Below are 26626 nucleotides of genomic sequence, written 5' to 3'. Positions count from 1 at the left end.
CCTAACCCTAGCCCTAACCCTACCCCTACCCCTACCCCTATTCTAACATTAGTGGAAAAAAAAAAATTCTTTATTTTTTTATTGTCCCTACCTATGGGGGTGACAAAGGGGGGGGGGGGGGTCATTTATTTTGATCACTGAGATATAATCTCTCTCAGTGATCAAAATGCACTTTGGAACTAATCTGCCGGCTGGCAGATTCGGCGGGCGCACTGCGCATGCGCCTGCCATTTTGGAAGATGGCGGCGCCCGGGGAGAAGACGGACGGACCCCGGCAGGATCGGTAACTATGATGGGGTGGAGGGGAGCACGGGGGAGGGGGGGGGATCGGAGCATGGGGGGGGGGTGAATCGGAGCGCGGGAGGGGTGGAACGGAGCACGGGGGGGTGGAACGGAGCATGGGGGGGTGGAACGGAGCACGGAGGGGGTGGATCGGAGTGCAGGGGGGGTGATTGGAGCACGGGGAGGGTGATTGGAGCACGGGGGGAGCGGACAAGAGAACGGGGGGAGCGGAGCACAGGACGGAGGGGAGCCGGAGCAGTGTACCGGACAGATCGGAGGGCTGGGGGGGCGATCGGTGGGGTGGGGGCACATTAGTGTTTCCAGCCATGGCCGATGATATTGCAGCATCGGCCATGGCTGGATTGTAATATTTCACCAGTTATAATAGGTGAAATATTACAAATCGCTCTGATTGGCAGTTTCACTTTCAACAGCCAATCAGAGCGATCGTAGCCACGGGGGGGTGAAGCCACCCCCCCTGGGCTAAACTACCACTCCCCCTGTCCCTGCAGATCGGGTGAAATGGGAGTTAACCCTTTCACCCGATCTGCAGGGACGCGATCTTTCCATGACGCCACATAGGCGTCATGGGTCGGATTGGCACCGACTTTCATGACGCCTACGTGGCGTCAAAGGTCGGGAAGGGGTTAAGACACTAAGAGGCTGACACTAAGTAAATACAAAAAAAGGTTAGCTCCTCCTCTGCAGTATACATCGCACACTGGCTCCGGATAATACCAGTTCGTAGCAAAGCAGTAGGAGATTAACAAAAAAACTCAACCATAGAAACAACATGTCAGAGACTAGAACATTTCCAGTATCATAGGCAAACAGCCAAACAAGGGTGGGTGCGGTGTCCCCCAATGAGTGGCTCGAAGAAAAGGATTTTACGGTGAGTACACAAAAATCCCTATTTCGCCATCGCCACATTGGGGGACACAGGACCGTGGGACGTCCAAAAGCAGTCCGAATGGCCCAGGAAGCACCCACCGACCGAGTGGAGTGTGTCCTGAGGCCCGCAGGGATAGGCTTGCCTCTGACGCGGTAAGCCTCCTGAATAGTCGACCAAATCCATCTGGCGATTGTCGACTTAGAGGCGGCCAGTCCCTTCCGGTGTCCCGCCGGGAGCACGAATAGAGCATCAGTCTGTCGAAAAGACGCCGTCCTGAACACATACTTCCTGAGGGCTCTGACAAGATCCAAGGAGTGAAGAGCTTTCTCCACGCGGTGCGTTGGAGCAGGGCAAAGAGACGGAAGGATGATGTCCTCATTGAGGTGGAAGGAAGACACCACCTTCGGGAGGAAAGTAGGGGGAAGGTCGGAGAACTACCTTGTCCCGGTGGAACGTAAGGAACAGCGTCCTACAGGAAAGAGATGCCAACTCTGAGACTCGTCTGATCGAGGTAATAGCGACGAGAAAAGCCACTTTCCATGAAAGGAGATGCAGAGAGATGTCCTGTAACGGCTCGAAGGGAGATTCCTGTAGGACACTTAAGACCAGATTAAGGTCCCAAGCCTCTAGTAGCGCCTGCCTTGTAGGGAGGCACCACGTGAGAGACTCCCTGAAAAAACGTTCTGACCTGAGGTTTGGAAGCGATTTTTCGTTGAAAAAGCACTCACAAGGCCGAGACTTGCCCTTTAAGGGAACTCGGAGAAAGCCCCAAGTCCAGACCGGATTTGAGGAAATCCAGGATGGTAGGGATGTTGAAAACCATCAGAGGGCGACCTCGGCTTCTGCAAAAATCATAAAAGATCTTCCAGGTCCGATGGTAGATGCGCGATGACATCGGCTTTCGGGCACTGATCAAGGTGGAAACCACCTCGCGGGAAAAACCCGCTTGAGTCAGAACCCAGGATACAACGGCCAAGCCGTCAAACACATGGCCCCTGAGTTCTGGTGATAGATCGGGCCCTGAGAAAGTAGATCCGGGTGATCTGGTAGGCACCAAGGAACGTCTGCGATGAGCTGGACCAGCTCTGCATACCACGCCCGGAGAGGCCAATCCGGGGCGATGAGAATTACTGGGACACCCTCTGCCCTGATCTTCCTGATGACTCTGGGGAGCAGGGGCAGGGGGGAGGGGAAAGGTAAGGGAGGTGAAACTGACTCTAGGTAAGGACTAGCGCGACCGCTCCGATTGCTCTGGGATCCCGGGAGCGGGCCACAAACTGAGGTACCTTGGCATTGAACCAGGAAGCCATCAGGTCTACGTCCGGAGTACCCCAACGAAGACAGATTTGTTGGAATACGTCCTGATGGAGAGACCACTCTCCTGAGGCAAGACCTTGCCGGCTGAGGAAGTCCGCGGCCCAATTCTCCATTCCTGGAATGTGAACGGCCGATATGACCGAGTGGTTGTGTTTGGCCCAGCGAAGGAGGTGTTCTACCTCGCGCATTTCCGGTCTGCTGCGAGTGCCCCCCTGATGATTTATAGAAGCCACTGCCGTGGCATTGTCCGACTGGATACAGATGATGCGACCTGCAAGGAGATGATGGAACCGCTTTAGGGACAGCCTGATCGCCCGTATCTCCAGGATGTTGATTGGAAGACGAGACTTGTGACAAGTCCAGGTTCCTTGCTCAGTGTGATGGCGAAAAACTGCTCCCCAGCCTAGTAGGCTGGCGTCGGTGGTGACTACCAGCTAATGGACCGAGAGGAAGGACCTCCCTTGGAGAAGAGAGGATTGGAGCAACCACCATTGAAGTGTCTGCCTGACCCGAGGGGAGAGGGGACACAGTTGGTCGAGGGAAAACGGACTCCCGTCCCATGCGTCCAGAAGAGCGAGCTGGAGGGGACGGAGGTGTAGTTGCGTAAAAGGAATCGCTTCCATTGCAGCCACCATTTTTCCGAGAATCTTCATGCCGAAACGGATGGAGCAGGGGGACGGCCGAAGAAGCTTCCAGACCCCCTGTTGAAGAGCCAGGACCTTGTCCCGAGGAAGAAGCGCCAACCCTAGGGGCGTGTCCAGGGTCATGCCCAGGAAGGAAATCCGTTGAGCTGGAAGAAGGGATGACTTCTTCAAATTGATCAACCAGCCCAGCCGAGAAAGAGTATCCAAGGAAATGTGGACGCACTCCTCGCAGGCTCGGAAGGATGGCCCTTTGACCAGTAAGTCATCTAGATAGGGGAGAACGACTAAACCCCGAGAATGCAGAATGGCCATGACAGCCGCCATGACCTTTGTGAAAACTCTAGGGCGGTGGCGAGGCCGAAAGGCAAGGCCCTGAACTGAAAATGTTCCTCTCCGACGGTGAAGCGGAGAAACCTTTGATGAGGTGGGAAGATTGGGATGTGGAGGTATGCATCCCGGATGTCGATGGATGCTAAGAATTCGCCGTGTTCCATCGAGGCAATGACGGAACGGAGGGATTCCATCCTGAAATGATGGACTTTGACAAATCTGTTCAAGAGCTTTAGGTCCAGGATGGGCCTTACTGTTCCATCCTTTTTGGGAACCATAAACAGGTTTGAATAAAAACTGCGGAATCTTTCGTCCACTGGGACAGGGACAATCACTCCGTCTTGTCGGAGCGACTGGATGGCCTGGGAAAAAGCTCGGGCGCGCCTTCCCCGCTTTGGGAGGGAAGCGAAAAACCGGGTTGGAGGGGGGAAGGAAAAATCAATTTTGTAACCGGAGCATACCAGATCCCTGACCCACTCGTCGTGAACGACGGCGAGCCAGGCATGATGGAACAAGAGAAGGCGTTCGCCAACTTTGCTGTGGTGTCGACCGGAAAGGATTGTGAGTCATTTGGAAGATTATGATTTGGGTCTAGATCCCCTGGACCTAGATTGTGTGGAGCGGCCCCTCCAGGAATGGTTGGGCCTGTATGAAGCCTGTGGGCTCTTGTCTCTGGCGGCACGGCGCCCCAAACCAGGGAAACTGGCCGATGAATGCCATGAGTAGGAGCCACGAAAGGGCCGAAACTGGGCCTGTGGCTGCCGTCAGAACGGTTGTCTAAATCTCTGTTGGGGAAGGGAAGTACTTTTACCTCCCGTAGCGTCGGAAATCAGTTTGTCCAGTCTTTCACCAAAAAGACGGCCACTGAGATATGGCAGAGATGTGAGCGACTTTTTAGATACGGAGTCCGCTCGCCAGTTCCTCAGGCATAGCGCCCTCCTAATCGCCACAGCGTTAGCAGCCGTAAGTGCAGAGCAGTTAGCCGCGTCCAGGGAAGCGTTTACTAAGTAATCGCCAGCCAAGAAGATTTGATTTGCAAGCTCCGCTATGTCAGGAGAAAGGTCGCTGTTCTGTAAGGTCTTATGCAGAGAGTCTGCCCAAAAGGCCACAGCTTTGGCTACCCAGGTAGCAGCGAAGGAGGGGAAGAGTGCCGAGCCTGAAGCCTCAAAGACTGAACGGGCGAGGCTGTCAACTAGGCGGTCTGTGGGATCTTTGATAGAAGAGCCGTCCGGCACAGATAGGATAGTTTTAGAGGACAAACGTGAGACAGGAGGATCCACAGGAGGGGATTCTGTCCATTGTTTTCAGAGATCAGGAGAAAAGGGATATTTGGACTCGAGATCTCTGGCCCTGAAAATGTTTGTCTGGATGCTCCCTATGACGCTGGACTATGGCCTGGAGCTCCGAGTGATTGGCAAACACCCTGCGAGTGTGTTTAGTCCTTTTGAAGGACACCGAGTTATCCGTACTGGAAGTCGTCGGTTCCTCGTCGACCTGAAGGGACTGGTTGACGGCCTCAATGAGACTATAGTGCTCTGACAACCTGGCGACTCCAGATCTGGAGGCCCATCGGACTCAGGATCAGAGTCCTGGTCGGAAGAGGTGCCTAGGGAGCGAGAGTGGGAAGCGGAGCTATCAGATGCCGAGGCACCAGAGGGCCGAGCTACGGACGCGCTTCCTAGATGGCCGCTTGTGCTTCGAATGAGAGCGGCCCCTGCAGGCTGAAGATTCCGCAGCCGTAGGGGGATGCTCCTGAATAGGCGGATCAGTGGTCCTGCTCCTGGTAGGATCCTGGAGGGGCTCAATAGTCTTAGTCAAAGAAGCCATAGACTGCGAAAGTGACAAAGCCCACTCAGGGGGACTGGTCACCACGGGCTCGTTTGCGGCGGGGGGCTCCTGAGCGCTTTTAGGGTCACAAGCATTACAGAGAGGGGCAGTATGCCCGCTTGGTAGCGCAGCCTGACAGGAGGTGCAAGAAGTAAAGAACACTGTATGCGTTTTTGCAGACTTTTTGTGTTTAGGCAGAGACATGTTGTCTGCTAAACTCCGTGCAGGCTGTGCAGCCAGAAAAAACGGAGCACTGTGCAGCCAGTAAAGCGGAGCACTGTGCAGCTAGTAAAAACGGAGCACTTTGTAGAGAGCAGCCTGCAGAGGGATGGGAGCTGTCAGCGCACATACCCAGGTCCTGTGTCCAGATGCCGCACTGAGACCGGTGAGGAGAAGTGGCGTTGACGTCCCCCTGTTGCAAGCAAGATGGCCGCCGAGAGCTTGGAGGGCGCTTCTCGCAGTGTGCGAGAAGCGCTGAAGCGGTGGGCGGGGCCTCGCTCGTGACGCGCGCTGTGGGCAGACCGCAACCTAGCAGAGCCAGAAGTCGGGGACTAAATTAGCGGTGCCCGGCCGCAAGATGCGGCCGAGCTCGCGGTGCGCTCGGGAGCCCCCCCTTACCCCAGCAGACTCATCGCTAGTGATCCTCTTCAGGCGAGGTATGAGGGGCGATGCTGTCCACCTCAATCCAGCGCCCTCTTGATGAGGAGCTGGAGAGGGACTGGGAAGCTCCTTGCAGCACCACTATTCTCTTGGTGGTGGAGCAGAGGGAGGGCGGCCGGACAATACTCCAGGAAGATGGCCTCTGTGTATCCTAAGGGTTCGCTCCCCTAGGATTTCACAGGGCATGTCTACGGCCGAGCATCCCACGTCGCAGGAAAGTGTACGGGGAAGTAAACTCGCCGTGCTCGCCTGTTGGTGTTTCGGGGGAGATCGGACCCCTTAAAAGGGTCCGTCGCCCCCTTCGTCCTCTTGAGAAAAAATTAAGAATAATAACGTTTGGAAAGAAACAGACGCAGTGTGCCTCCTACAGACACTAAGCAAGAACTGGTATTATACGGAGCCAGTGGGCGGTGTATACTGCAGAGGAGGAGCTAACTTTTTTTTGTATGTACTTAGTGACAGCCTCCTAGTTACAGCAGCATACACCCACAGTCCTGTGTCCCCCAATGTGGAGAGAGAGAGAGAGAGACAGAGACAGAGACAGAGAGAGAGAGAGAGAGAGAGAGACACATACACACACACGCACATACAGTACTGGTCAAAAACCACCTGTTCATGCAAAGGCTTTCCTTGCTCTTACTGGAATGCACGCATTGTAGAATCAGACTGAAGGCAACAAAACCACAAAAGAATGACATATGGAAACAAGGCGTAAAGAAACACATGTGAAATATACCAAAATATGTGCTAAACTTTGAATTCCTTAAAGAACCCCCACTGTTAGTCTGATAACAGGTTTACCCACCCTTCACATTCTCTCAAGCAGCTTCATCGGGTATTTACCTAGAACAGCTTTCCAACTGTCCTGCAGGAGTTCCCAGAGGTGCTGAGCATTTCTTGGCTTCTTTTTCTCTTTTACCTTTAAAGTGTGGCCCAACTCATCCAAAGAAATGGTTTGAATCTGGGCGATTCTGAAGGCAGTGTCATCTGACTGAGCTCCATCCCTCTCCTTCTTGGTCCCAAGTAGCCTTGTGTTTTGTTGCAAAATAAATGATGAAACCACAAAGTGCAAATCAGGTGGGATGGCATGTCATTGCTGAATGCTGTGGTAGCCATGCTCCGTAAACATGCAATTCGGAATAAGTCACCGACATTGTCATCTGCAAAGAACTCCCTCACCATCACACCTTCCTCTCCAAGCTTCATGCACGGCACCACCCATGTAGAAAAAACATTTGATCATCTTTTCTGTCTCTGATTTTTGTTGTATTGCTGCAAGGAAGCCACTACTGAGGACTACAATAACAAAGGCCCATTTCTCATAATCTCCCCTGGACAGATCATGTCAAGATTTGACTGCTACTTTATGCCTGTGCTTGATTTATGAGGGCTGTTATCACAGGTGCTGTCAATTTGTGGTTTCTGAGGCTAGCAACTCTCATGAGCTTATCCACTGCAGCATAGTCAAATCTTTGTACTCCTTTCCTGAGGCAGGCCTCACAAGATCCAGTTTCATCCTGATGTTTGATAGTTTTCATGATTATGCTTGAGGATACCTTCAAGGAAATGGAACTTTTCCAGAGTGACGGACCATCAAGTCTTACGCTATGTGCACACGTTGCAGATTATTTGCGGTTTTTTAGCGTTTTTGCGCTATAAAAACGCTATAAAACCGCAAATAATCTGCATACATTAAGCATCCCATCATTTATAATGGAATCCGCAATTTCTGTGCACATGATGCGGAAAAATAACAGGATTTTTGGTTGATTACCGTAAAATCTGTTTCTTGGAGCCTCCATTGGGGGACACAGGAACCATGGGGTGTATGCTGCTGCCACTAGGAGGCTGACACTATGCAAATAAAAAAGTTAGCTCCTCCTCTGCAGTGTACACCCCACCGACTGGCATTATACTCTTCAGTTAGTGAGAAAGCAGTAGGAGAAAAATAACAAGGTTGAAACACCATAACCACAAACTTGAGAACTGTAAACGTGAGAACAGTCATAGAACATATAACAAAAACATTGGGAGGGAGCTGTGTCCCCCAATGGAGGCTCCAAGAAACAGATTTTACGGTAAGCAACCAAAAATCCTGTTTTCTTTATCGCCTCTCATTGGGGGACACAGGAACCATGGGACGTCCCAAAGCAGTCCCAAGGGCGGGAAAAACAGACTTCCATCAGGTCAGAGGACTCACCACTGCCGGCTGCAAGATCCTTCTGCCTAGGCTGGCGTCCGCCGAAGCGTAGGTATGGACCTTGTAAAACTTGGCGAACGTGTGGATGGAAGACCAGGTTGCCGCTTTACATAGCTGTAGGGCGGAAGCCCTGTGGTGCACCGCCCAGGAGGCGCCGACTGCCCGGGCGGAGCGAGCCTTGATCCCAGAGGGAGGCACTCTGTAAGCCTCCAGAATAGCCGTTCTGATCCAGCGAGCGATAGTCGCCTTAGAAGCCGGCTGGTCTCTGCGCGAGCCATCAGGAATGGCGAAAAGAGAATCCGTCTTCCGGAAGGAGGATGTTCTATCCAGATAGATCCTCACTGCCCTGACAAGGTCCAGCTTGTTCAACGATCGCTCCAGAAGATGAGTCGGAGCTGGACAAAAGGAAGGTAGAACGATGTCCTCGTTGAGGTGGAATGTGGAAACCACCTTAGGAAGAAAGGAAGGCGGAGGCCTGAGGACCACCTTGTCCTGGTGGATAACCAAGAAAGGAGGATGGCAAGAGAGAGCCGCCAACACTGAGACGCGGCGGATAGAAGTGATGGCCACAAGAAAGGCCACCTTCAAGACAGAACTGATAGGGAAACCTCCCTGAGAAGTTCAAAGGGGGGAACCCTCAGAACGTCCAGTACCAGGTTTAAATCCCATGAATCCACAGGGGCCCTGTACGGAGGGACTGCATGGGCTACTCCTTGAAGGAAGGTCTTAACCTGTGGTCTGGAAGCTAAAGTCTTTTGAAAAAGGATGGAAAGCACAGAAACCTGGCCCTTCAGGGAACTAAGAGCATGGTCCGAATCCAGTCCTGCCTGAAGGAAAACCAAGATGGAAGGCAGGGAAAAGGACATAGGTGAAACGCGGTTGGACTCGCACCAACGGAAGTAAGCCTTCCAGGCACAATAGTAGATCCTGGAAGACGAAGGCTTCCGAGCCTGAATCATGGTGAAAATCACCCGGGCCGAAAGGCCGGACGCTCTTAGAACTGCGGTCTCAACAGCCACGCCGATAAACTGAGCGACTGAGAATTCGGGTGGGAGATCGGACCCTGAGACAGCAGATCGGGCCAGACTAGAAGGCGCCAGGGAGCGTCCGCGAGAAGATTGATGAGCTCCGCGAACCAAGCTGTCCAAGGCCAATCCGGGGCGATTAGAATGACCGGCATCCCTTCTGCTTTGATCTTTTTCAGCAGTTTGGGAAGCAAGGGAAGGGGTGGGAACAGGTAGGGCAGCCCGAACTGTGACCAAGGAATGGCCAGAGCGTCGACGTCCACTGCGAGAGGATCGCGAGACCTGGAGACGAACCGCGGAATCTTCCTGTTCGTTCGAGACGCCGTGAGGTCCACGTCCGGAGTCCCCCATCGAAGACAAATCTGATGGAAGACCTCCGGACGTAAGGACCATTCCCCTGCCGCGAGACCCTCGCGGCTGAGGAAGTCGGCGGCCCAATTGTCCACGCCGGGGATCTGCACCGCGGATATCACCGGAACCGTTGCCTCTGCCCAAAGGAGAATCCTGGATACCTCGGCCAAGGCGCTCCGAGTTCCCCCCTGATGGTTGACATATGCCACCGCCGTGGCATTGTCCATCTGGATTCGGATAGGAAGGCCCCTGCGAATCCTTTCCCAGTGACGAAGGGACAGAAAAAAATGGCCCGGATCTCGAGGACATTGATCGATAAGGTTGACTCTTGCGCTGACCAGCGGCCCTGTACAGTCAGGTGGCGAAACACTGCACCCCAGCCGAGCAGGCTGGCATCCGTCGTCACCACTTGCCAGTGAACTGGAAGGAAGGACCTGCCCTGGGACATGAGAGACCGTTTGACTCGGGGGGGGAGAGTCGGATCGGGCGGTCCATGGGGAAGACAGACCTGTTCCACTGAGACAGGATGGCTTGCTGAAGAGGTCGAGAATGAAATTGGGCGAAGGGAATCGCTTCCAATGTTGCTACCATCCTCCCCAAAACCTTCATGGCCGATCGGAGGGAGGGAGGCCGAGGGCCCTGGAGCACGCGTACGTCCTGACGAAGAATGGATCTCTTGACTTCGGGGAGAAAGACCCTGGTCCGACGGGTGTCGAAGAGCATGCCCAGAAAGATGATGCGCTGAGAAGGAATAATACAGGACTTCTTCCGGTTGACCAACCACCTGAAAACGGGCTAGGGTATCAACGATGGACAGGCTTTCGTGGGCCTGAGAAAAGGACGGAGCCTTGATGAGGATGTCGTCGAGGTATGGAAAAAGACCCAGACCTCTGACCCTCAAGATGGCCATCAGTGCCGCCATGATCTTCGTGAAGACTCTTGGGGCGGTATGCAAGACCGAACGGCAGTGCGAAGAACTGAAAGTGTTCCTGGAGCACCGTAAAGCGCAGGAATCGGTGATGTCCTGGAAATATCGGAACATGGAGGTAGACATCCTGAACATCTATGGAACACAGAAATTCGTGAGCCTCCATGGAAGCGATTACCGAACGAAGGGATTCCATCCTGAAGTGCTTTAGACGGACTCTCCTGTTCAGTAATTTGAGATCCAGAATGGGACGCACTCTGTCGTCTTTTTTCGGTACTACAAAAAGGTTTGAGTAGAAATCTGTGAACCGTTCTTTTTCTTGGACGGGAACGATTACCCCGGCTTTGAGGAGAGACGCGATGGCTGCGAAGAAACCCGGAACTAGAGCGGAATCTCTTGGAGGTCGGGATTCGAAGAAACGATCCCGGGGTCGAGAAAGGAACTCTATCTTGTATCCCGAGGATACAACTTCCCTGACCCAAGCGTCCTCTCCTGAGGAGATCCAGACGTCCCTGAAGAAGAGACGGCCGCCCAGCCTGGGAAGTGGCCTGGCTACTAGTCGAGTCATGCCGAGGAGGTCCTTCCAGTCCTGGACCTGGAGGATCTACCCTGGGAGTAGCGAGGAAGGAGTGGGCCTCAAGGATACCGTCTTCTCTTGACGGCCTGTGGCCTCTGTTGCTGCTGGGAGAAGGAATTTGATGCCGCGAAGCGCCAAAAGGACCGAAAAGACCAAAATTGACGTCTAGGAGGAGGGCGTCGAGGCTAGGCCTGGGGAAGAAGGGAACTCGTACCCCCTGTAGCGTCCTTAATGAGTTGGTCTAGCTTAGAACCAAAGAGACGAGACCCCTGAAAAGGAAGGCTGGTAAGGGACTTTTTAGAAGACAAATCCGCCTGCCAGGCCTTAAGCCAAACGGTTCGGCGGATGGCAACCGCGTTGCTGGACGCCTGAGCCGCACAAGACGCGGCGTCCAGGGAGGCGGAGACCAGATATTCACCCGCGTGAGAAATCTGGTAGGCAAGTTCCGCCAGCTGTCCGGATTGAACCCCGTCCAGGATGCCCTGACGGAGCTGTTTGGCCCATTTGGAAATGGATTTTGAAACCCAAGTGAAAGCGAAGGCCGGGCAAAGACTAGCTGAGGCCGCCTCAAAGGCTGACTTCGCGAAAGATTCTATGACCCTATCGTTAGAATCTTTCAGCGATGCTCCGCTGGACAGTGGGAGAACCGTGTTGGTGGACAGTCTGGAAACTGGAGGGTCCACTGAAGGAGAAGCAGTCCAATTAGCGGTGAGCTCCGAAGAGAAGGGATATAACACGCCAAGTCGCTTTCCTCTCTGAAAGCGTCTGGTCGGGTTCTCTCTTTCTCTAGCCATAATCTCCTCGAATTCTGGGTGAGGAGCGAAAAACTTGGAAGGTGGTTTAGCCCGTCTAAACGAAACCGCCTGATCTGCGGGTTCCGTAGAGGACTCTTTGATGCCACAGGTTTGATTTATCGCTCCAATAAGATTCAGAACCATATCCCTCATGGTAGCGATTTGGTTCGAATCCAGCTCCGAAACATCCTCCGAGGGGACATCAGAGAACGCCTCGCCTGACTCAGGGGAGGAGGATCGGGAGGACGCCGACCGCAGAGGAGGACCGAGTGGCGAGATGGAACAAGAAGAGGACTCAGACCGGCGTTCCTGTCTGGACCTTTTGCGGCTAGCCGTGGATGGCTCGGACGGAACTTCCTGCGTCCCGCTGGCTACTGCGGGGGTCTGCAGGGGTAACCGATCCAGCACGGACACCAGGGTTTGAGACACCCGTGTTAAATCGGCCACCGATTGGGACAGAGAGGAGGCCCAGCCTAGGATGGGGGGGGGATCACTCTCGGGTGGATCGCCCGGGGGATCCTGGGCAGTGGGAACAAACGGGTTGCTGCAGGACTGACATATGCAAAGTACTTGACTAAGACAGATGAGGAAGAAGCAGGAGGACGAGAGCGGCCCCCTTTAAGAGGTAGACATTTTGAGAAGGTCCCTGAAGAAAATGCCGGCGGGCTAGGGGACAGTGGGGCAGAGGGGATGTCAGTCTGCAGTGCAGCTACTCACGGACCCTGGTCCTGGAAGATGTTCCGCTTGCGGTGGGTCTCCGATGAAAGAAGGTGGAACTCCTGCCCTGAGGTGCTGTAGTCCTAGTGCGGTGGCGATGTGAGGGTCGCGCTGCGTGAGCACCTGCTCCTGAGGAGCGGTGAGGGCCCACAGACGTTGTCCCTAGAAGAAGGGGGCGGAGTCAGCAATAGAAGCGCCGGTGGGCAGGGCACGGAATGTCGGGCGGGAAAAAGCCCGCCCGCAGAAGCGGTAGTAGAGGAGCGCAGGACCGGAAGTAGGCCCCGGCCTAAGCCGGGACCTAAAGTAGAGGCCGGCACCGCCGGAGAAGGGAACCGCGGCGCCGGAGCAGTGCACCGCAGGCACTGAGTAGAGCCGCCCGGGAAAGCGGAAGTGGCGAGGTCGCGGCGCCAGAAGTAGGCCCCGGCAGAAGCCGGGACCTAAATTAGAGGCTGGCGCCGCCGGATAATCGTGGCGCCGGAGCGCCGCCGGAGAATCGCGGAGCCGGAGCGCCGCAGAAAGTAAGTGGCACGGCATCCTGCCAAGGATGCCGTGCAGACACAGGACACATTGTGGCCGCCGAGAAGTGAGACCGCAGGGGGGAGCGGCGCGGCAGCCTGCTAGGCTGAGACTCTATAAGGGAGACATTGTGGCTGTGCGGCCGCCAATGAAGGAGAGCTTAGGAGGAAAATGAGTTACAGCCCTTGTGGCTGTCCCTGGGATCCCTCTAAAATAAACGCCATGAGGGAGGACCGGGGGACATCTGGAGAAAAGATCCCGGGGGAATGGAGGGGAAATACTCACCTAAACATCCCACGCCGTTACTAACCTGAGGGGAATGAGACGTCCACGGAGCTGTGATGGACGTCCTCGTCTCCTCCGACCGACAGGCTCTGGTAGGCGAGTGGGTGGGGGACGGGGCCAGGACCGGACTTCTGAGCACGCTTGTGTGCTAGGATCTTGGTCCTGGAGAGGGATCTATGAGGATACGGGGTGGCAGTACACGCCGTACTCATAGTCCGCTTTGTGGGACTACAGGTGTGACTGCTCACCCTGTATCCCTTCCGAAAAAAACCTGAAAGAAAACGACGCACATTGAGGTAGATAAGGGTCTAATAAAAGACCCGTGTCCACCTCCTACTGACACTAAGCTAAACTGAAGAGTATAATGCCAGTCGGTGGGGTGTACACTGCAGAGGAGGAGCTAACTTTTTTATTTGCATAGTGTCAGCCTCCTAGTGGCAGCAGCATACACCCCATGGTTCCTGTGTCCCCCAATGAGAGGCGATAAAGAAAATGAACCTGTTCATTAATTTTGCGTTTTTTTTGCGGATTTCCCGCTGTCTAATGCATTGGGAAATGTCCGGAAAAAAACGCGCAAAAAAAGCGTCAAAACCGCGCAAAAAAACGCATGCGGATTTCATGCGGAAATCTGGCAGAAATGTCCGGATTTCCACAGGAATTTTCTGCATGAATTCCTGAACGTGTGCACATAGCCTTAAAGTGATGATGGACAGTCGTTTCTCTTGAATTACTAGAATGTTTCATGCTATATTCTGGCTTCGCACTGTATAGAGCTGTGTACCAACAGTGCTTCTGAAACACACCCGAGGGTCGCAACAACGTTGTGAGGGCAGGAGACTCCACGAATTAACTCTTGACAAGGCACAGCTTTTCATTTGAAGCTATTCCAGGCAACGATCTGATGAAGCTGCTTAAGAGAATGTCAAGGGTGTGTACGGCCATCACCAGAGGGGGGATACTTTGGGGAAACAGACTTTCAGCTTTGTTTCACACGTGTTTCTTTACTCTGTTTCACTAAGTGTTCCTTCGTGGTTTTGCCGACTCCAGTTTGAATCTACAATGTGCACATTCCAATTAGAACAAGAAAACCATGACAAACAGATGTGACCAAACTTTTGACTGGCAATATGCACAATTTATTCCTGGTATTGCTAATAATGTAGGCAACAGGTGGATGCATGACACATAAATCATACCACTTACATCTTTTTTCTCAGTAGTCTTTAGCTGAGGGCTAGCAGTATTGGCAGCAGTTTGACGATTACTGTTTGCAAGGGCCAGCTGCAAATTTCTGCCAATGACTTCAGATAAAGGAGTACTCTGGGTCCTATTCTTTTGGTTGGCTCCACCTGGTGTTTCCAATGCAGCAAGGGCATCCTGTAGGGATTTTATAAAGATCATTATGCAAAATAAATGTTAAAGCCAGAACATATGTGCTGTGCACTATGTAATACTGTGTTTTACTATTAAAATATCTAAAATGATTACCGTATATACTATAAAAATATAAATAAGCTGAATATCATATTGATTGCCATTATACTCAGCCTTAAAATAAACTGAGCAGACAAAGGATTAGTACAAAGTCCGATGTCAAATTAAGGTTGTTTTCATATCTTCTTTTTGCCTTAATATATAGATATTCTGCAGCATATCAGACCAGCATACTGTATGTCATGAGAATATAAAATAGGGAGTGAGAAGAGACTTTATTATTATTATTATTATTTTTTACTAGCTCTGTTCTCAAAACCATCAGAAAGTAAATTATTTAGACACCACTTCTTGAAATTCATCAGCAGACGTACACTGGTTATAAGTAACGTACATTCTAAAAAATTACTAAGTAAACAGTACCTTAACATCGAATGAAGGTTTGAAAAGTTTGTCTTTGCATAAAAATTTGGATGGTGTATCAAGATGCAAAGATGGTTCCCTCGCAGGGAGTTTACTTTCCACACCAGGGGTTGGAACATTTCTGTTGTGTCTGGACAACACAGACTGAAACGCCTTGCTCTGAAAGCGATTCATATCTAATGGGGTTACTGCAGATTTTTTCAAGGCTTCTGGACAATTCACTTGGCGATCTGGTGTATCTAAAGCAGGTCTGACTACTGTAGGTCGAAAGGACTGACTTACAAAACTTTCTTCTTTATCTATAATAAAAGAAAACCATACACATAACTGCACAGAAAGGTTTATTCACAGAATCTCATTAGTAAATACATATAGATTAGCCAAACAAAATGTATTTGTACCTTTTTCCGTCTCTAACTGCCACTTGGTGAATCCGACTTCACATGGCAGAATGGGTGGTCTAATCTGCTAAAACTACATTTCCCAGCCGTACCTGCTCCTCATCAGTGCTGCAGGTCCCACCACCTCTCCTCTCTGGTCCTGACCAGCCCCACCTCTCTAATTTATTATCAAGCTAATAACATTATAGATTGCACCTTAGGCTTCTAAGCACTATCTGCTCCTGTACAGTACCATGCCAGGCCAATTTTATATTCTGCCATCTACATCAAAATAGCTGCTCGTGTGGTTATGTATTGTTACCTAGTTATAACAGAGCTCAACTCTCCTGCCCTCCTCCACAATGGCAGTGCAAAATTGTGTTTGTTGCCTGCTGCCGACAGATCAGTTTTGTAAAACTGCAAATCTTGCTCTATTGATGAATAGAACAGAAGAAAATTATCTGTTGTATGCATGAATGGAGCACTATTTTCAGTTTGACATTGTTGCATTCTGTTGAGACCAGTAAACAGATCATCTAATCTCAGCCCCTCTACGCAGAGATCCATCATCTCCGCCCATCTATACAGAGCCCCATCATGCAGTATTTCTCTCCTCAACACCCTGTATACAGCCTTTAAAAAAAAATAAAATAATAATAATAATAATAATAATCAAAAGTGAGTTATGATCCCAAATTTTAGTTCTAGAAAAGGCTTCTACACTTTTTGGTGGATACCTTTGACTGATTAATCTATCACCAAGTTCTGACAGTTTGATAAATGTCACATTTTATTACTTATCCATCGAAGACATAAAAACTGTCTATACTGCCAAGATTTATTTACATGACCTGGCTGACAACTCTCTTTTTCACTACGACAGTGAATTGTTATTGTTTGTCGATATCCTTCTGGCAAAATGCCATCACAAATAAATATTTCCATGTCCGACAAATCTATATCATCAACGCCTATGTTATGGGAAAAAGACATGTTTTGTTTTTTTTTAAATAGCATAATATAAAATCAAATTCCATACAAAAACCTGACCAAACTATACAGTCTATATACCTAACAAATAGTTTCACCAGTGAACATGTTGCTGTGTACTGTGAGCAGCCTGCATGGTCTAAACTTGCTACCATTGTCTCCAGACTCGTTTCACATTGATCACATCTGGGACATCGCTGATCGGCAATTGCAAAGAGAGGTGCCAGCAGTGGATCTTGACAATTTGTGTGCCCAAGTGCATTCAGCGTGGCAGAACATTCTTCAGACAACCATTAAGTCCCTCAAAATCAAATGTTTTGAGAATTTTGTTTCCAACTTGTTATTATTTTTATTATATCATTAATATGTCTGTCTGGCTATCCTGTGATTTTCATAACACCACAACTTTTTTGTGTTGCAATTTTAATGTTGAGTATTGCACGTCAGGATTCTGAAACAAGCAGTCCTGTGCTTCTAAGAGGGAAGACCAAAAACAGAGCCCTTCCTCCCAACATATTGCAATCACTAGTGCATAGAGTACACTTGTATCACAAATTACTGTGCTTCTAATCTAAGGTATAGCTCAACAGTAATGGTCACTAAAGAGTCCAGGACAAAATGGCCCCCTTTGAACAGCCAGGATCTGACTTGTCTACATGTTAATTGTTTGACAGTCATACTCCCGCACTATCAATGCCACTATATCTCGCCAATGACTCTTACATCTCTTTCATGGTATGTTGCTAAACGTTAGCTTTTCAAAGAAGTTTGTAGAAAGCAAAACAAGTATAAGATCTTACCATCATCACAGGCATTCTCCACAAGAAAACGTTTTTCATCAGCTTTTTTGCCAGTTCTAGCACACTGCAGAAGCCATGCCATAGTTACTGCAGGCAGACTCCACTTCTTAGCTGCCTCATATTTAGAGCCTTCTGGTTCTCGGAGAACAAGGTGAGTACTGGCAAACATGCCTTTCTTGGGGTTTGCCCTTCTTACAAAAAACTCTTGCACTCTGTAAAATTCAAAGTTCAACATAAACTGCAGTAAAATGTGACTATTCAGCTTATACTCTTGGGGAATAAGATTGGAAATGGTGACTTGTTTCTTGTAAAATATTGGCTGTGGCTGGAAAACCTCTTTCATATTGTAACTAACACTTGACTAGATACACCTGACCTGAGGAGTTGCATTTTTTTTTTTCAGCCTTAAAAAAGGGGACGACCAGATAGGGCTAAACGTGATGATCACCAAGTCTCCCACAGCTTAGGCCTCTTTCACACTTCCGTTTTTCTTTTTCTGTCACAATGCGTCGTTTTGTGAAAAAAACGTATCCAGCAAATGTTTCTGCTGGATCTGTTTTTTCTCATAGACTTGTACTAGTGACGGATAGTGACGGATGGCCACACGTTTCATCCATCGTGCACTGGAACCGTCATAAAATTGTTCTCCGTCGGGCGTAGACAACGCACAGAGGAACGTTTTTTTTTTTCTGTATGTCGGAAAATCGCTCAGCGACAGATCATGCGCTGCCTGTCGTTGGCTATAATGGAAGCCTATGGACGCGAGCAATGACCTGTGATGACGAAGTGGTCTCGCAAGGCATTACTGGCATCGGGAAAGCCGCAGGGGACGCCGGAAGGTAAGAATATCATGATTTTTTTAATTTTTTAATTATTATTTTTAACCTGGGTTGTGCTGTGTATGCGTTTTCGCGGCGAAGACGCATACACAACGTGTACACATAGCATCGACGGATCCCTAAAAAAAAAAAAACGGACCCAGTACACCCGTTTTTTACAATCTGCACAGGATCCGTCTTTTCAACATTTTGACGTATTGTGACTGATTGTAAAAAATGGAAGTGTGAAAGAGGCCTTAGACCAGCACCGATCAGCAGATTGAGGAACTTTTTCCCCCCCCCCCCCCTGATCGGGAACTTTCATACCAATTAAAAAATTGATTGGCAGATAAAATGCCTGACTGCAGCTCCCATTCATTCTGGAGCTGCCAGAAAAAGCCAAGCTCAGCACTCGGGAAACCGTTAAGGGGTGAATGAAGCATCAGTCAAACATGCACACTGCCACTCCATTCTAATGAGGATAAAAGTTCCCCTTTCTGCAAATTGATGTGGGTCTCAGCAGTAGAACCCCCACCATCAACAAGTTATCGCTTAGGCTACGTTCACATTTGGGGTTGAATCCGCAACGTTTCATACGCAACCACAAACGCATGGCAAAACGCATGCAAACGCATGATAACGCTGCTTTTTTTATCCACATCAACTTAAGCATGACAGTTAAAAAACGCAACGTTTCCATGCGTTTTTGCATGCTTTCGCCTTGTTTATGCACATGCGATTGTTATGAAAAAAATTTTTCAAGGAGAATTTCCTTGACAAGCCACGCATTGGGCGTGGCTCATAGGATTTCTGTATATAGACCCTTGTGCAAACGCAAGTGAACGCATGTCCTTGCGTTCCTATAGACTGTAAAGCTTTTTCTGACGCACTTCTTCCGCATGTGTAAGGCGGTGGAAATTTGACACCAAAAAAATTCTAACAAGGTGCATCAGCTGCACACCGGGAAAATACGCATGCGTAAGCAAACACGGGCGAACGCATGCGGATGTGTCAGAAACTCTGCGAACACAACTGCAAATGTGAAACCAGCCTTATCTTGCAGATACGTGATACCTTGTTTTAACTGGACAACCCATTTTGAAAATTGCTAGTCTACATAAGGTTGTGTTCACACACTACATTTTGGCTGTGTTTTTAAATGCAAATTTAAAAACGGCTTTTTACAGCAACAAAGAAAGCTATGAGATTCCGGAAATCTCAAGTACACGATTTTTTTCCTGACAATTACAAAACTGCAGCGTTTGTGAAATCAACAGCATGTCAATTCTTTTCAGTTTCTCTGCAGCGTTTCTTCACCCATAGAAAGTAATGAAAAATTGCAATAAGAAACTAAATGTTTTTGCTGAATAAAAGCCAGGATCTGACTAAACTTTATTAAATATGTACTGTGTGATTTGTCCACAGTACAAGTAATATGCACCAAAAAACATGGCAAAAAAATGCTGTGAAAACTACAAAAATCAGACATTTGAATGCAGAATTTTTACTGCCAAGAGAGAAAATTTGGGCTACTGAGAAAAACACTGCAAAAACGCCATGTGAGAATGATAATACTGATTTGGTAAGCCGTATAGAAATTTCACACTTAACAGGGCAATTTGCTGGAGTAATGATATTAAGAAAATAAAGCTTCTATAAGTCAGAAGAAAAAAAGCAAACATACTTGGCTCCAAGAAGGCCTGCAAGGTAAACCAATGAATCCCTTTCTGCACCCATAAACTGGCTCACAGAAAGGACACAATCTTCTAGGGGCGTACTGCCTTCCACATGCACCACTGGCGTGAAGAGAGCGTTAGAATGAGGGTCCAGGAGCTTTTCCTGTTCAATACACATTCCCTAAAGAAAGGAAAAAAAAACACTAAGAAAGACATGGCTATAAATCACAAGTCAAGGTTTTATATATTGGATTCACAGTTAGACAGGTTTACACATTTATGCTCCTTATTTTAAAGTGAGGTTTAGGGTGTTCCATTACGGACTTGAAGATTTCTATTCAAAAAGAAGTTCTGCAGCTGCCCAAATGTATTCTAAAGCATAATGTATTCTTTATTATACACTTACCAGCCAGGCGTTAGTAACTACTTCTTCGACTGTAGCCTCTACCTCACAGCCCAGTAAAGGCACCACAGCATAATCTGCAATAATCCTCTTCTGAGCGGACAACACTTTACCACCATTCTTCTTTATGATGTCTGTTATGCAACCTTCATCCTCATCAACAAATCCTACCACCAAAAATCTTTTCTTACTGAATAATCCACCTTCAATGATCGTCGAAGTTTCCCCAAAACCATTTTGGCTGCTGTAAGATGGCATGTCGCCCTGTACACTTAATTGGGATAAGATATGTTGGTTTGAGGTCTCAGGGCTCTTAGGATCTGCTGAAAAACACAAAACCACAAGTAATAATATTATTACATTTATGTCAAGAGAAGTTTCCTTTTGTTGTAAAGCGACCCTCATAAGAAATCTTACTTAGGGTAGATTCGTGTTCTGCGTATTGAGACAGCAGGTCGTCATCAGCCTCATGATTACGGGTATGGTCGTCTGTTTTTAGCGGGACACTACCACTTGTCTTTCGAATAGAAGAATTGTGAACAGGAGGGGCTGGCGACTGGAAATCGGCAGGCTTATAAGAGGAGTGAAAGTAAGTGTCCTCAGGTTGTAGGCACCCCTTTGTAAAGCTGTCCAATAACCACTTTACAGTAACAACATAAGGCCTACAAGAAAAAGATAAACCATAACGAGAAATATTATAACTACTACTGTAATAAATCATGTAAACTTTCGCTAAATAGTCTTAAAACTTCCCAGATTTATTAAATGGCATGAACTACTATGGTAAATTTGATGCATTTTAGGATTTTCTTTTTTAAGTTTGCATTATGTAAGTTCTAGACAGTACTGAGAAATATGCCCCAATGAATAATTTAGTAAAAAGCACTCCTTTAATTTGCTTACCCTCTTTCACGCCCTTGAGCAAATTTAAAGTACAGTTCTGGGGCATTTAGCTTTATATTTAGGTTTAAATGCATTATGCCTACTTCATACATCACACAGGAATTTACGGTAATCTGTCTCCTCAGGAACCACACCAGCCTTTGTTTTGCCAAATCTTTTTTTTCTCTTTGAAGCAGTCCAAAGAGGATTGCCAATCATAGCACCAGTTTTATAATGAAGTCCATAGATATATCTATATCTATCTCTCTCGATAGATAGAGAGAATTGTAACAGCATCTAGTGTCACCTCAAGTATCATGCAGAGCTTTCCCAACCAGCAATCAAATGGTTTCCAATAATAGAGCTAAATAAAGAAAACAGCAAAAAAGAAATATGAAAAAAATTAACTGTATTGTCCAAATGGCGTGGGAATGTTTCGGATGTGAGAAAGGTTATCACATCCGAAACGTTGCCACGCCATTTGGACAATAAAGTCCACTTTTTATCATAAATTTTTCATATTTCTTTTGTGCCGGCTTCCTTTTTTTTTTACTGTAGAGAGAAAGAATAAAATATATATATATATATATATATATATATATATATATATATATATATATATATATATATATATATATATATATATATATATATATATATATATATATATATATACAAAAAAAGGGGAAACAGCACAATAAAGATCTAAAAGATGATCTTTAATGCCCAACGGCGTGGCGACGTGTTTCGGATACACAATTCTTTCTCAAGCCTCTTTGATTGCTGGTTGGGGATGCGTGCACACTGCTAAGGTATTTTTCTGGTGCTGTTCCAAATTTTTTTGATACAGATAAATAAAAATCCAGAAAAACTGGAGGCAGCACACCATTTGTAGTGAAAAGGAGCTATTTAATCAGCCTTCTGGGCTGATTAAATAGCTCCTTTTCACTACAAACGGTGAGCTGCCTCCAATTTTTTGGGATTTTTATAATTGAGGGTTGGTATTTGCCTGGGGGGCTCTGCAACCGGACTCTTTCTTTGTGCTGCTCTAGTTTTCTGATAGATAGATAGATAGATAGATAGATAGATAGATAGATAGATAGATAGATAGATAATTTAAAAAAAAAATTCTTCCAAATTTACTGATTTATTTTCATTGTCATGTACTGATAAAGTATCATTAATTTGGGTGCCATCATAATTGTTTATTGTTATATTTACCCCGTACCATCTCGCATTTTTCCACCTTAATTTGGTCTTCCATTGTATTCATATTTCATCATGTATTATGCAATTTTTCTTTCAATAAATAAATAATCGTTTATTATATTCTTTAGTTTTGTATCATATTTATAGGTGTTAATTTCCAGTGGATACACAACACAAATATATTGGTTTTGTATGCGTATACAGTGGGGCAAAAAAGTATTTAGTCCGTCAGCAATACTGCAAGTTCCACCACTTAAGATGAGAGGCGTCTGTAATTTACATCATCGGTAGACCTCAACTATGGGAGACAAACTGAGGAAAAAAAATCCAGAAAATCACATTGTCTGTTTTTTTAACAATTATATTATGGTGGAAAGTCGTAGTTACTCACCGATAACGGTGTTTCTCGGAGCCCATGACAGCACTACGGAGAGAGGGGATCCGCCCTTCAGGGACAGGAAACCTACAGATAAAAGGGCGGTACCTCTCCCTCGCATCAGTTGGTTTACAGAGCATCGGAGGACCTCCAGGTTAGTTTACAACAGAGAAAAAATCATATTATAACATTTCTTAAAAGAGGAACCCCGTGCCTATACTCAAACTATATACAGTATATAAATTATATGTAATTAAAGGTGCTCACCGCACACGTGATGGGAGGGAATAAGCGAGTGCTGTCATGGGCTCCGAGAAACACCGTTATCGGTGAGTAACTACGACTTTCTCGGTCTCCCATGACAGCACTACGGAGAGAATTGCAGAGACTAAGCTTAGGGAGGGACCACCGCCTCGAGAACCCTTCGTCCGAAGGTTAAGTCAGACACAGAGGCTAGATTTAATCTATAGTGTCTAAAAAAGGTCGATGGTGATGACCAGGTGGCCGCTTTACAGATTTGCTCTATTGATACCTCTGACCTCTCAGCCCATGAGGTAGCTACTGCTCTTGTGGAATGTGCTCTTATACCATCTGGGATCTCATTCCCCGAGGATGAATATGCCAAGACTATCGCCTCCTTTATCCACCTCGCCAAAGTACCCTTGGATGCCCGAAATCCTTTTCTGGGACCCTGGAAACAGACAAACAGAGAGCCTTCCTTCCTATACTCTCTGGTGGAATCTAAGTATTGGATTAGGCACCTTCTGACGTCTAGATTATGGAAGTTTTGCTCTTTCTCATTTTTTGGGTTTGGACAAAAGGATGGCAGGGAGACTTCTTGTGACCTATGGAATTTTGATGCCACTTTTGGCAAATAGGCCGGGTCAGGTCTAAGAGTGACTATCATCTAATATTTTAGTGAAGAGTGGATTAGAGGATAAGGCTTGAATGTCACTTATTCTGCATGCGGATGTTAACGCTACCAAGAGAATGGTTTTAAGTGATAGAGTTTTAATGGAAATCGTCTCTATGGGTTCGAATGGAGGACTCGTTAATGCTGAGAGGACTAAATTTAAGTCCCATGAGGGCACTTTCTGAGCGACTAATGGCTTTGATCTTGTCACCGCCTTAACGAATCTAATTATCCATGGGTTGGCTGCAATATTATGGTTATAGAGTGCTCCTAGAGCTGCTATTTGTACTTTAAGAGAACTAACCGACAACCCCTGTTCCAGACCTTTTTGTAGGAACTCCAGTATTTTAGGAATTGAGGGCCCATCTTGGCCCTTTACTTTGGAGATGGACAGAAATTTTTTCCAAGTTTTCCCATATATTTTAGTAGTGATGGGTTTTCTACTTTTTAACAACGTGGTAACTAAATTATCCGAGAAACCTCTTTCTTTTAATAGTCCCCATTCAAAAACCAGGCTGTCAAATGTAAGTTCGATTCCTGTGGGTGGAAGATTGGCCCTTGATGTAGAAGGTCTGGTATATTCGGCAGGACCCATGGGTCCGAGACCGAAAGCATCCTCAGCCAGGAGAACCACGTCCTTTTTGGCCAGAACGGGGCTATGAGGATCATTTTCGTTTTGTCCTCTCTGACTTTCCGAATGACTGCCGGGATCAGAATAGTTGGAGAAAAGGCATAAGTTAATTTTTGAGTCCACGGAATCATAAAGGCATCTAGAGCCTGTGGATTCCCTATCGGGTTCAACGAGCAGAATTTTTTCACCTTTTTGTTTTTGTAATTGGCGAATAGATCTATTGTCGGTGCTCCCCACATTTTTGTGATCTGATCGTAGATGGAATGGTTTAGGGACCACTCTCCTTGTTTTAACAGCGATCGACTCAGGTAATCTGCTCTCTCGTTGTTTGAACCCTGAATGTGTAGCGCAGAGAGGGATAGTAGATTTTCTTCTGCAAGGTTGAAAATTTTGGCTGAAGAACTCATGAGTGCCTGAGACCTTGTTCCTCCCTGGTGGTTTATATACGCTACAGTCACTTTGTTGTCTGAAAAAATTCGGACATGATGTCCCTGAATATAGGCCAGAAAAGAAAGAAGAGCCTGAAGCACTGCCCAAAGTTCTTTTTGGTTTGAGGATGCTGATATTTCCTGAACTGACCAGGTTCCCTGGGCCACTCTGTCCCCAATATGAGCCCCCCACCCTGTGGGACTCGCATCGGTTGTTATCACCCGGGATATTTGTGTCACCCAAGGAACTCCCTTTGATAAGTTTTGGCTCTCTGCCCACCAACGAAGGGAATGAATAACTGAGGAACTCAGGGTGATTTGACTTTCCAATTTGTCTTTTAGTATTGACTGCCATTCGAGTACGTGCCACTGAAGTTCTCTTGTGTGGAACTGTGCGAAGGGTATCGCTGGTAGGCATGAGGACAGAGAGCCTAGTAGTGACATTGCTCTCCTTAGAGTCATGGAAGGATGGTGAAAAGTTCGCGATATCATGGCTAATATGTTGTCTTTTTTGGGGTTTGGAAGTCGGCATTCTTGTACTCGGGAGTCTAATGTCAGACCTAGGAACTCCTGTACTTGACAGGGTTCCAACTTTGATTTTTTTAAGTTTATGAGCCACCCCAAGTCCGTCAAGATAGTCATTACCCGGTCCCTCTGTTCTTTGCAACTTTGGGCCGAGTTGCTTACGATGAGAAAGTCGTCTAGGTAAGGGACTATTAATATATTTTGTTCCCTTATGTGGGCCATCATTTCCGCTATTACCTTCGTGAATATTCGAGGGGCTATAGAGATTCCGAACGGAAGAGCTCTGTACTGAAAAAATCTTAATTGTCCTTTTATGGGAACTGCCAATCTCAGGAATTTTTGAGACTGATTGTGGATGGGCACATGATAATATGCATCGGTTAGGTCTATCACGACCATGTAGCAATTTGGAAACAGGATTTTTATGGTGGACTTTATTGTTTCCATTTTGAATTTGTAATTTTTTACGTATTTGTTCAGGTTTTTTAGATTTATAATGGTCCGAAAGGACCCGTCGGTTTTGGTACTAAAAAAAGAGGGGAGAAAAACCCTTCTCCTACTTCCTGAGGAGGGATTTCTTGAATTACAGATTTTTGCAGTAGGGAAATGATTTCTTTCTCTAAAGCTGCTTGTTCTGCCACTGAAGATCTTATTTTTGTTTCTATGTACTTCCGGGGAGGAAAAGAAATAAAATCTATTTTTAGACCGTACTGTATGATGTTTAGAATCCAGGTGTTGTTGGATATTTTCTCCCAGGCGGGAAGGAAAGATGTGAGTCTTCCCCCTACCGTAGGCACAATGTCATTTGGCGGGTTTTTTGTCACGAGAGGTGTTGCCAAAGAGGTAACCTCTATCCCTTCTCCTGCCTTCTTCCCATTTATTCTGCTCCCTGGGGGGTCTGCGGCGGAAAAATCTCCAATTCCGAAAGGACTGCCTGAATGGGGCTGGGCCCAAATTTGGAAACCCTTTCTTTTTGTCTCCTGCTTTTTGGAGAATGTCATCCAGGGTCTCTCCAAACAGAAAATTTCCTTCACACGGAATAGAACATAGCTTCAGCTTTGTCTGGAGATCCCCAGGCCAGCTTTTGAGCCATAAGGTTCTTCTGGCTGCATTGGAGAGAGCAGCGGCCTTAGATGTTAACCGTACGGAGTCTGCCGAGGAGTCCTCCAGGAATGCTGCTGCTGCTCTGATTGCAGGGATAGAATCTAGTAATTTATTCCTGGGTAGCCCGTCTCTAATTTGACTCTCTAATTGATCGATCCATACCATCAGAGATCTGGAGGTGCAGGTAGCCGCAACAGTAGGCCTCAAGCTACCCCCAGCCGATTCCCATGCCCCTTTAAGAAATGTGTCTGCTTTTTTATCTAAAGGGTCTTTGAGGGTACCCATGTCC

General features: G+C 47.5%; 1 protein-coding gene across 1 annotated transcript in view; it reads right to left on the bottom strand.

Moving 5' to 3' along the window:
- Positions 1–26626, bottom strand: part of TOPBP1 (DNA topoisomerase II binding protein 1) — a 113149-nt gene that overhangs the window by 49650 nt on the left and 36873 nt on the right. Inside the window, exons 10-15 of the mRNA XM_069730090.1 lie at positions 20687–20931; positions 20273–20592; positions 19875–20047; positions 17373–17584; positions 15203–15501; positions 14549–14722 (exon numbers count right to left, since the gene is read on the bottom strand). Of these exons, the coding sequence (XP_069586191.1) occupies positions 14549–14722; positions 15203–15501; positions 17373–17584; positions 19875–20047; positions 20273–20592; positions 20687–20931 (1423 nt within the window). The remainder of the gene's footprint in view (positions 1–14548; positions 14723–15202; positions 15502–17372; positions 17585–19874; positions 20048–20272; positions 20593–20686; positions 20932–26626) is intronic.

This window comes from Ranitomeya imitator, chromosome 6 (assembly GCF_032444005.1).
Source record: "Ranitomeya imitator isolate aRanImi1 chromosome 6, aRanImi1.pri, whole genome shotgun sequence".
Classification (NCBI taxonomy): Eukaryota; Metazoa; Chordata; class Amphibia; order Anura; family Dendrobatidae; genus Ranitomeya; species Ranitomeya imitator.
This window is presented reverse-complemented; position numbering and strand designations above follow the sequence as displayed.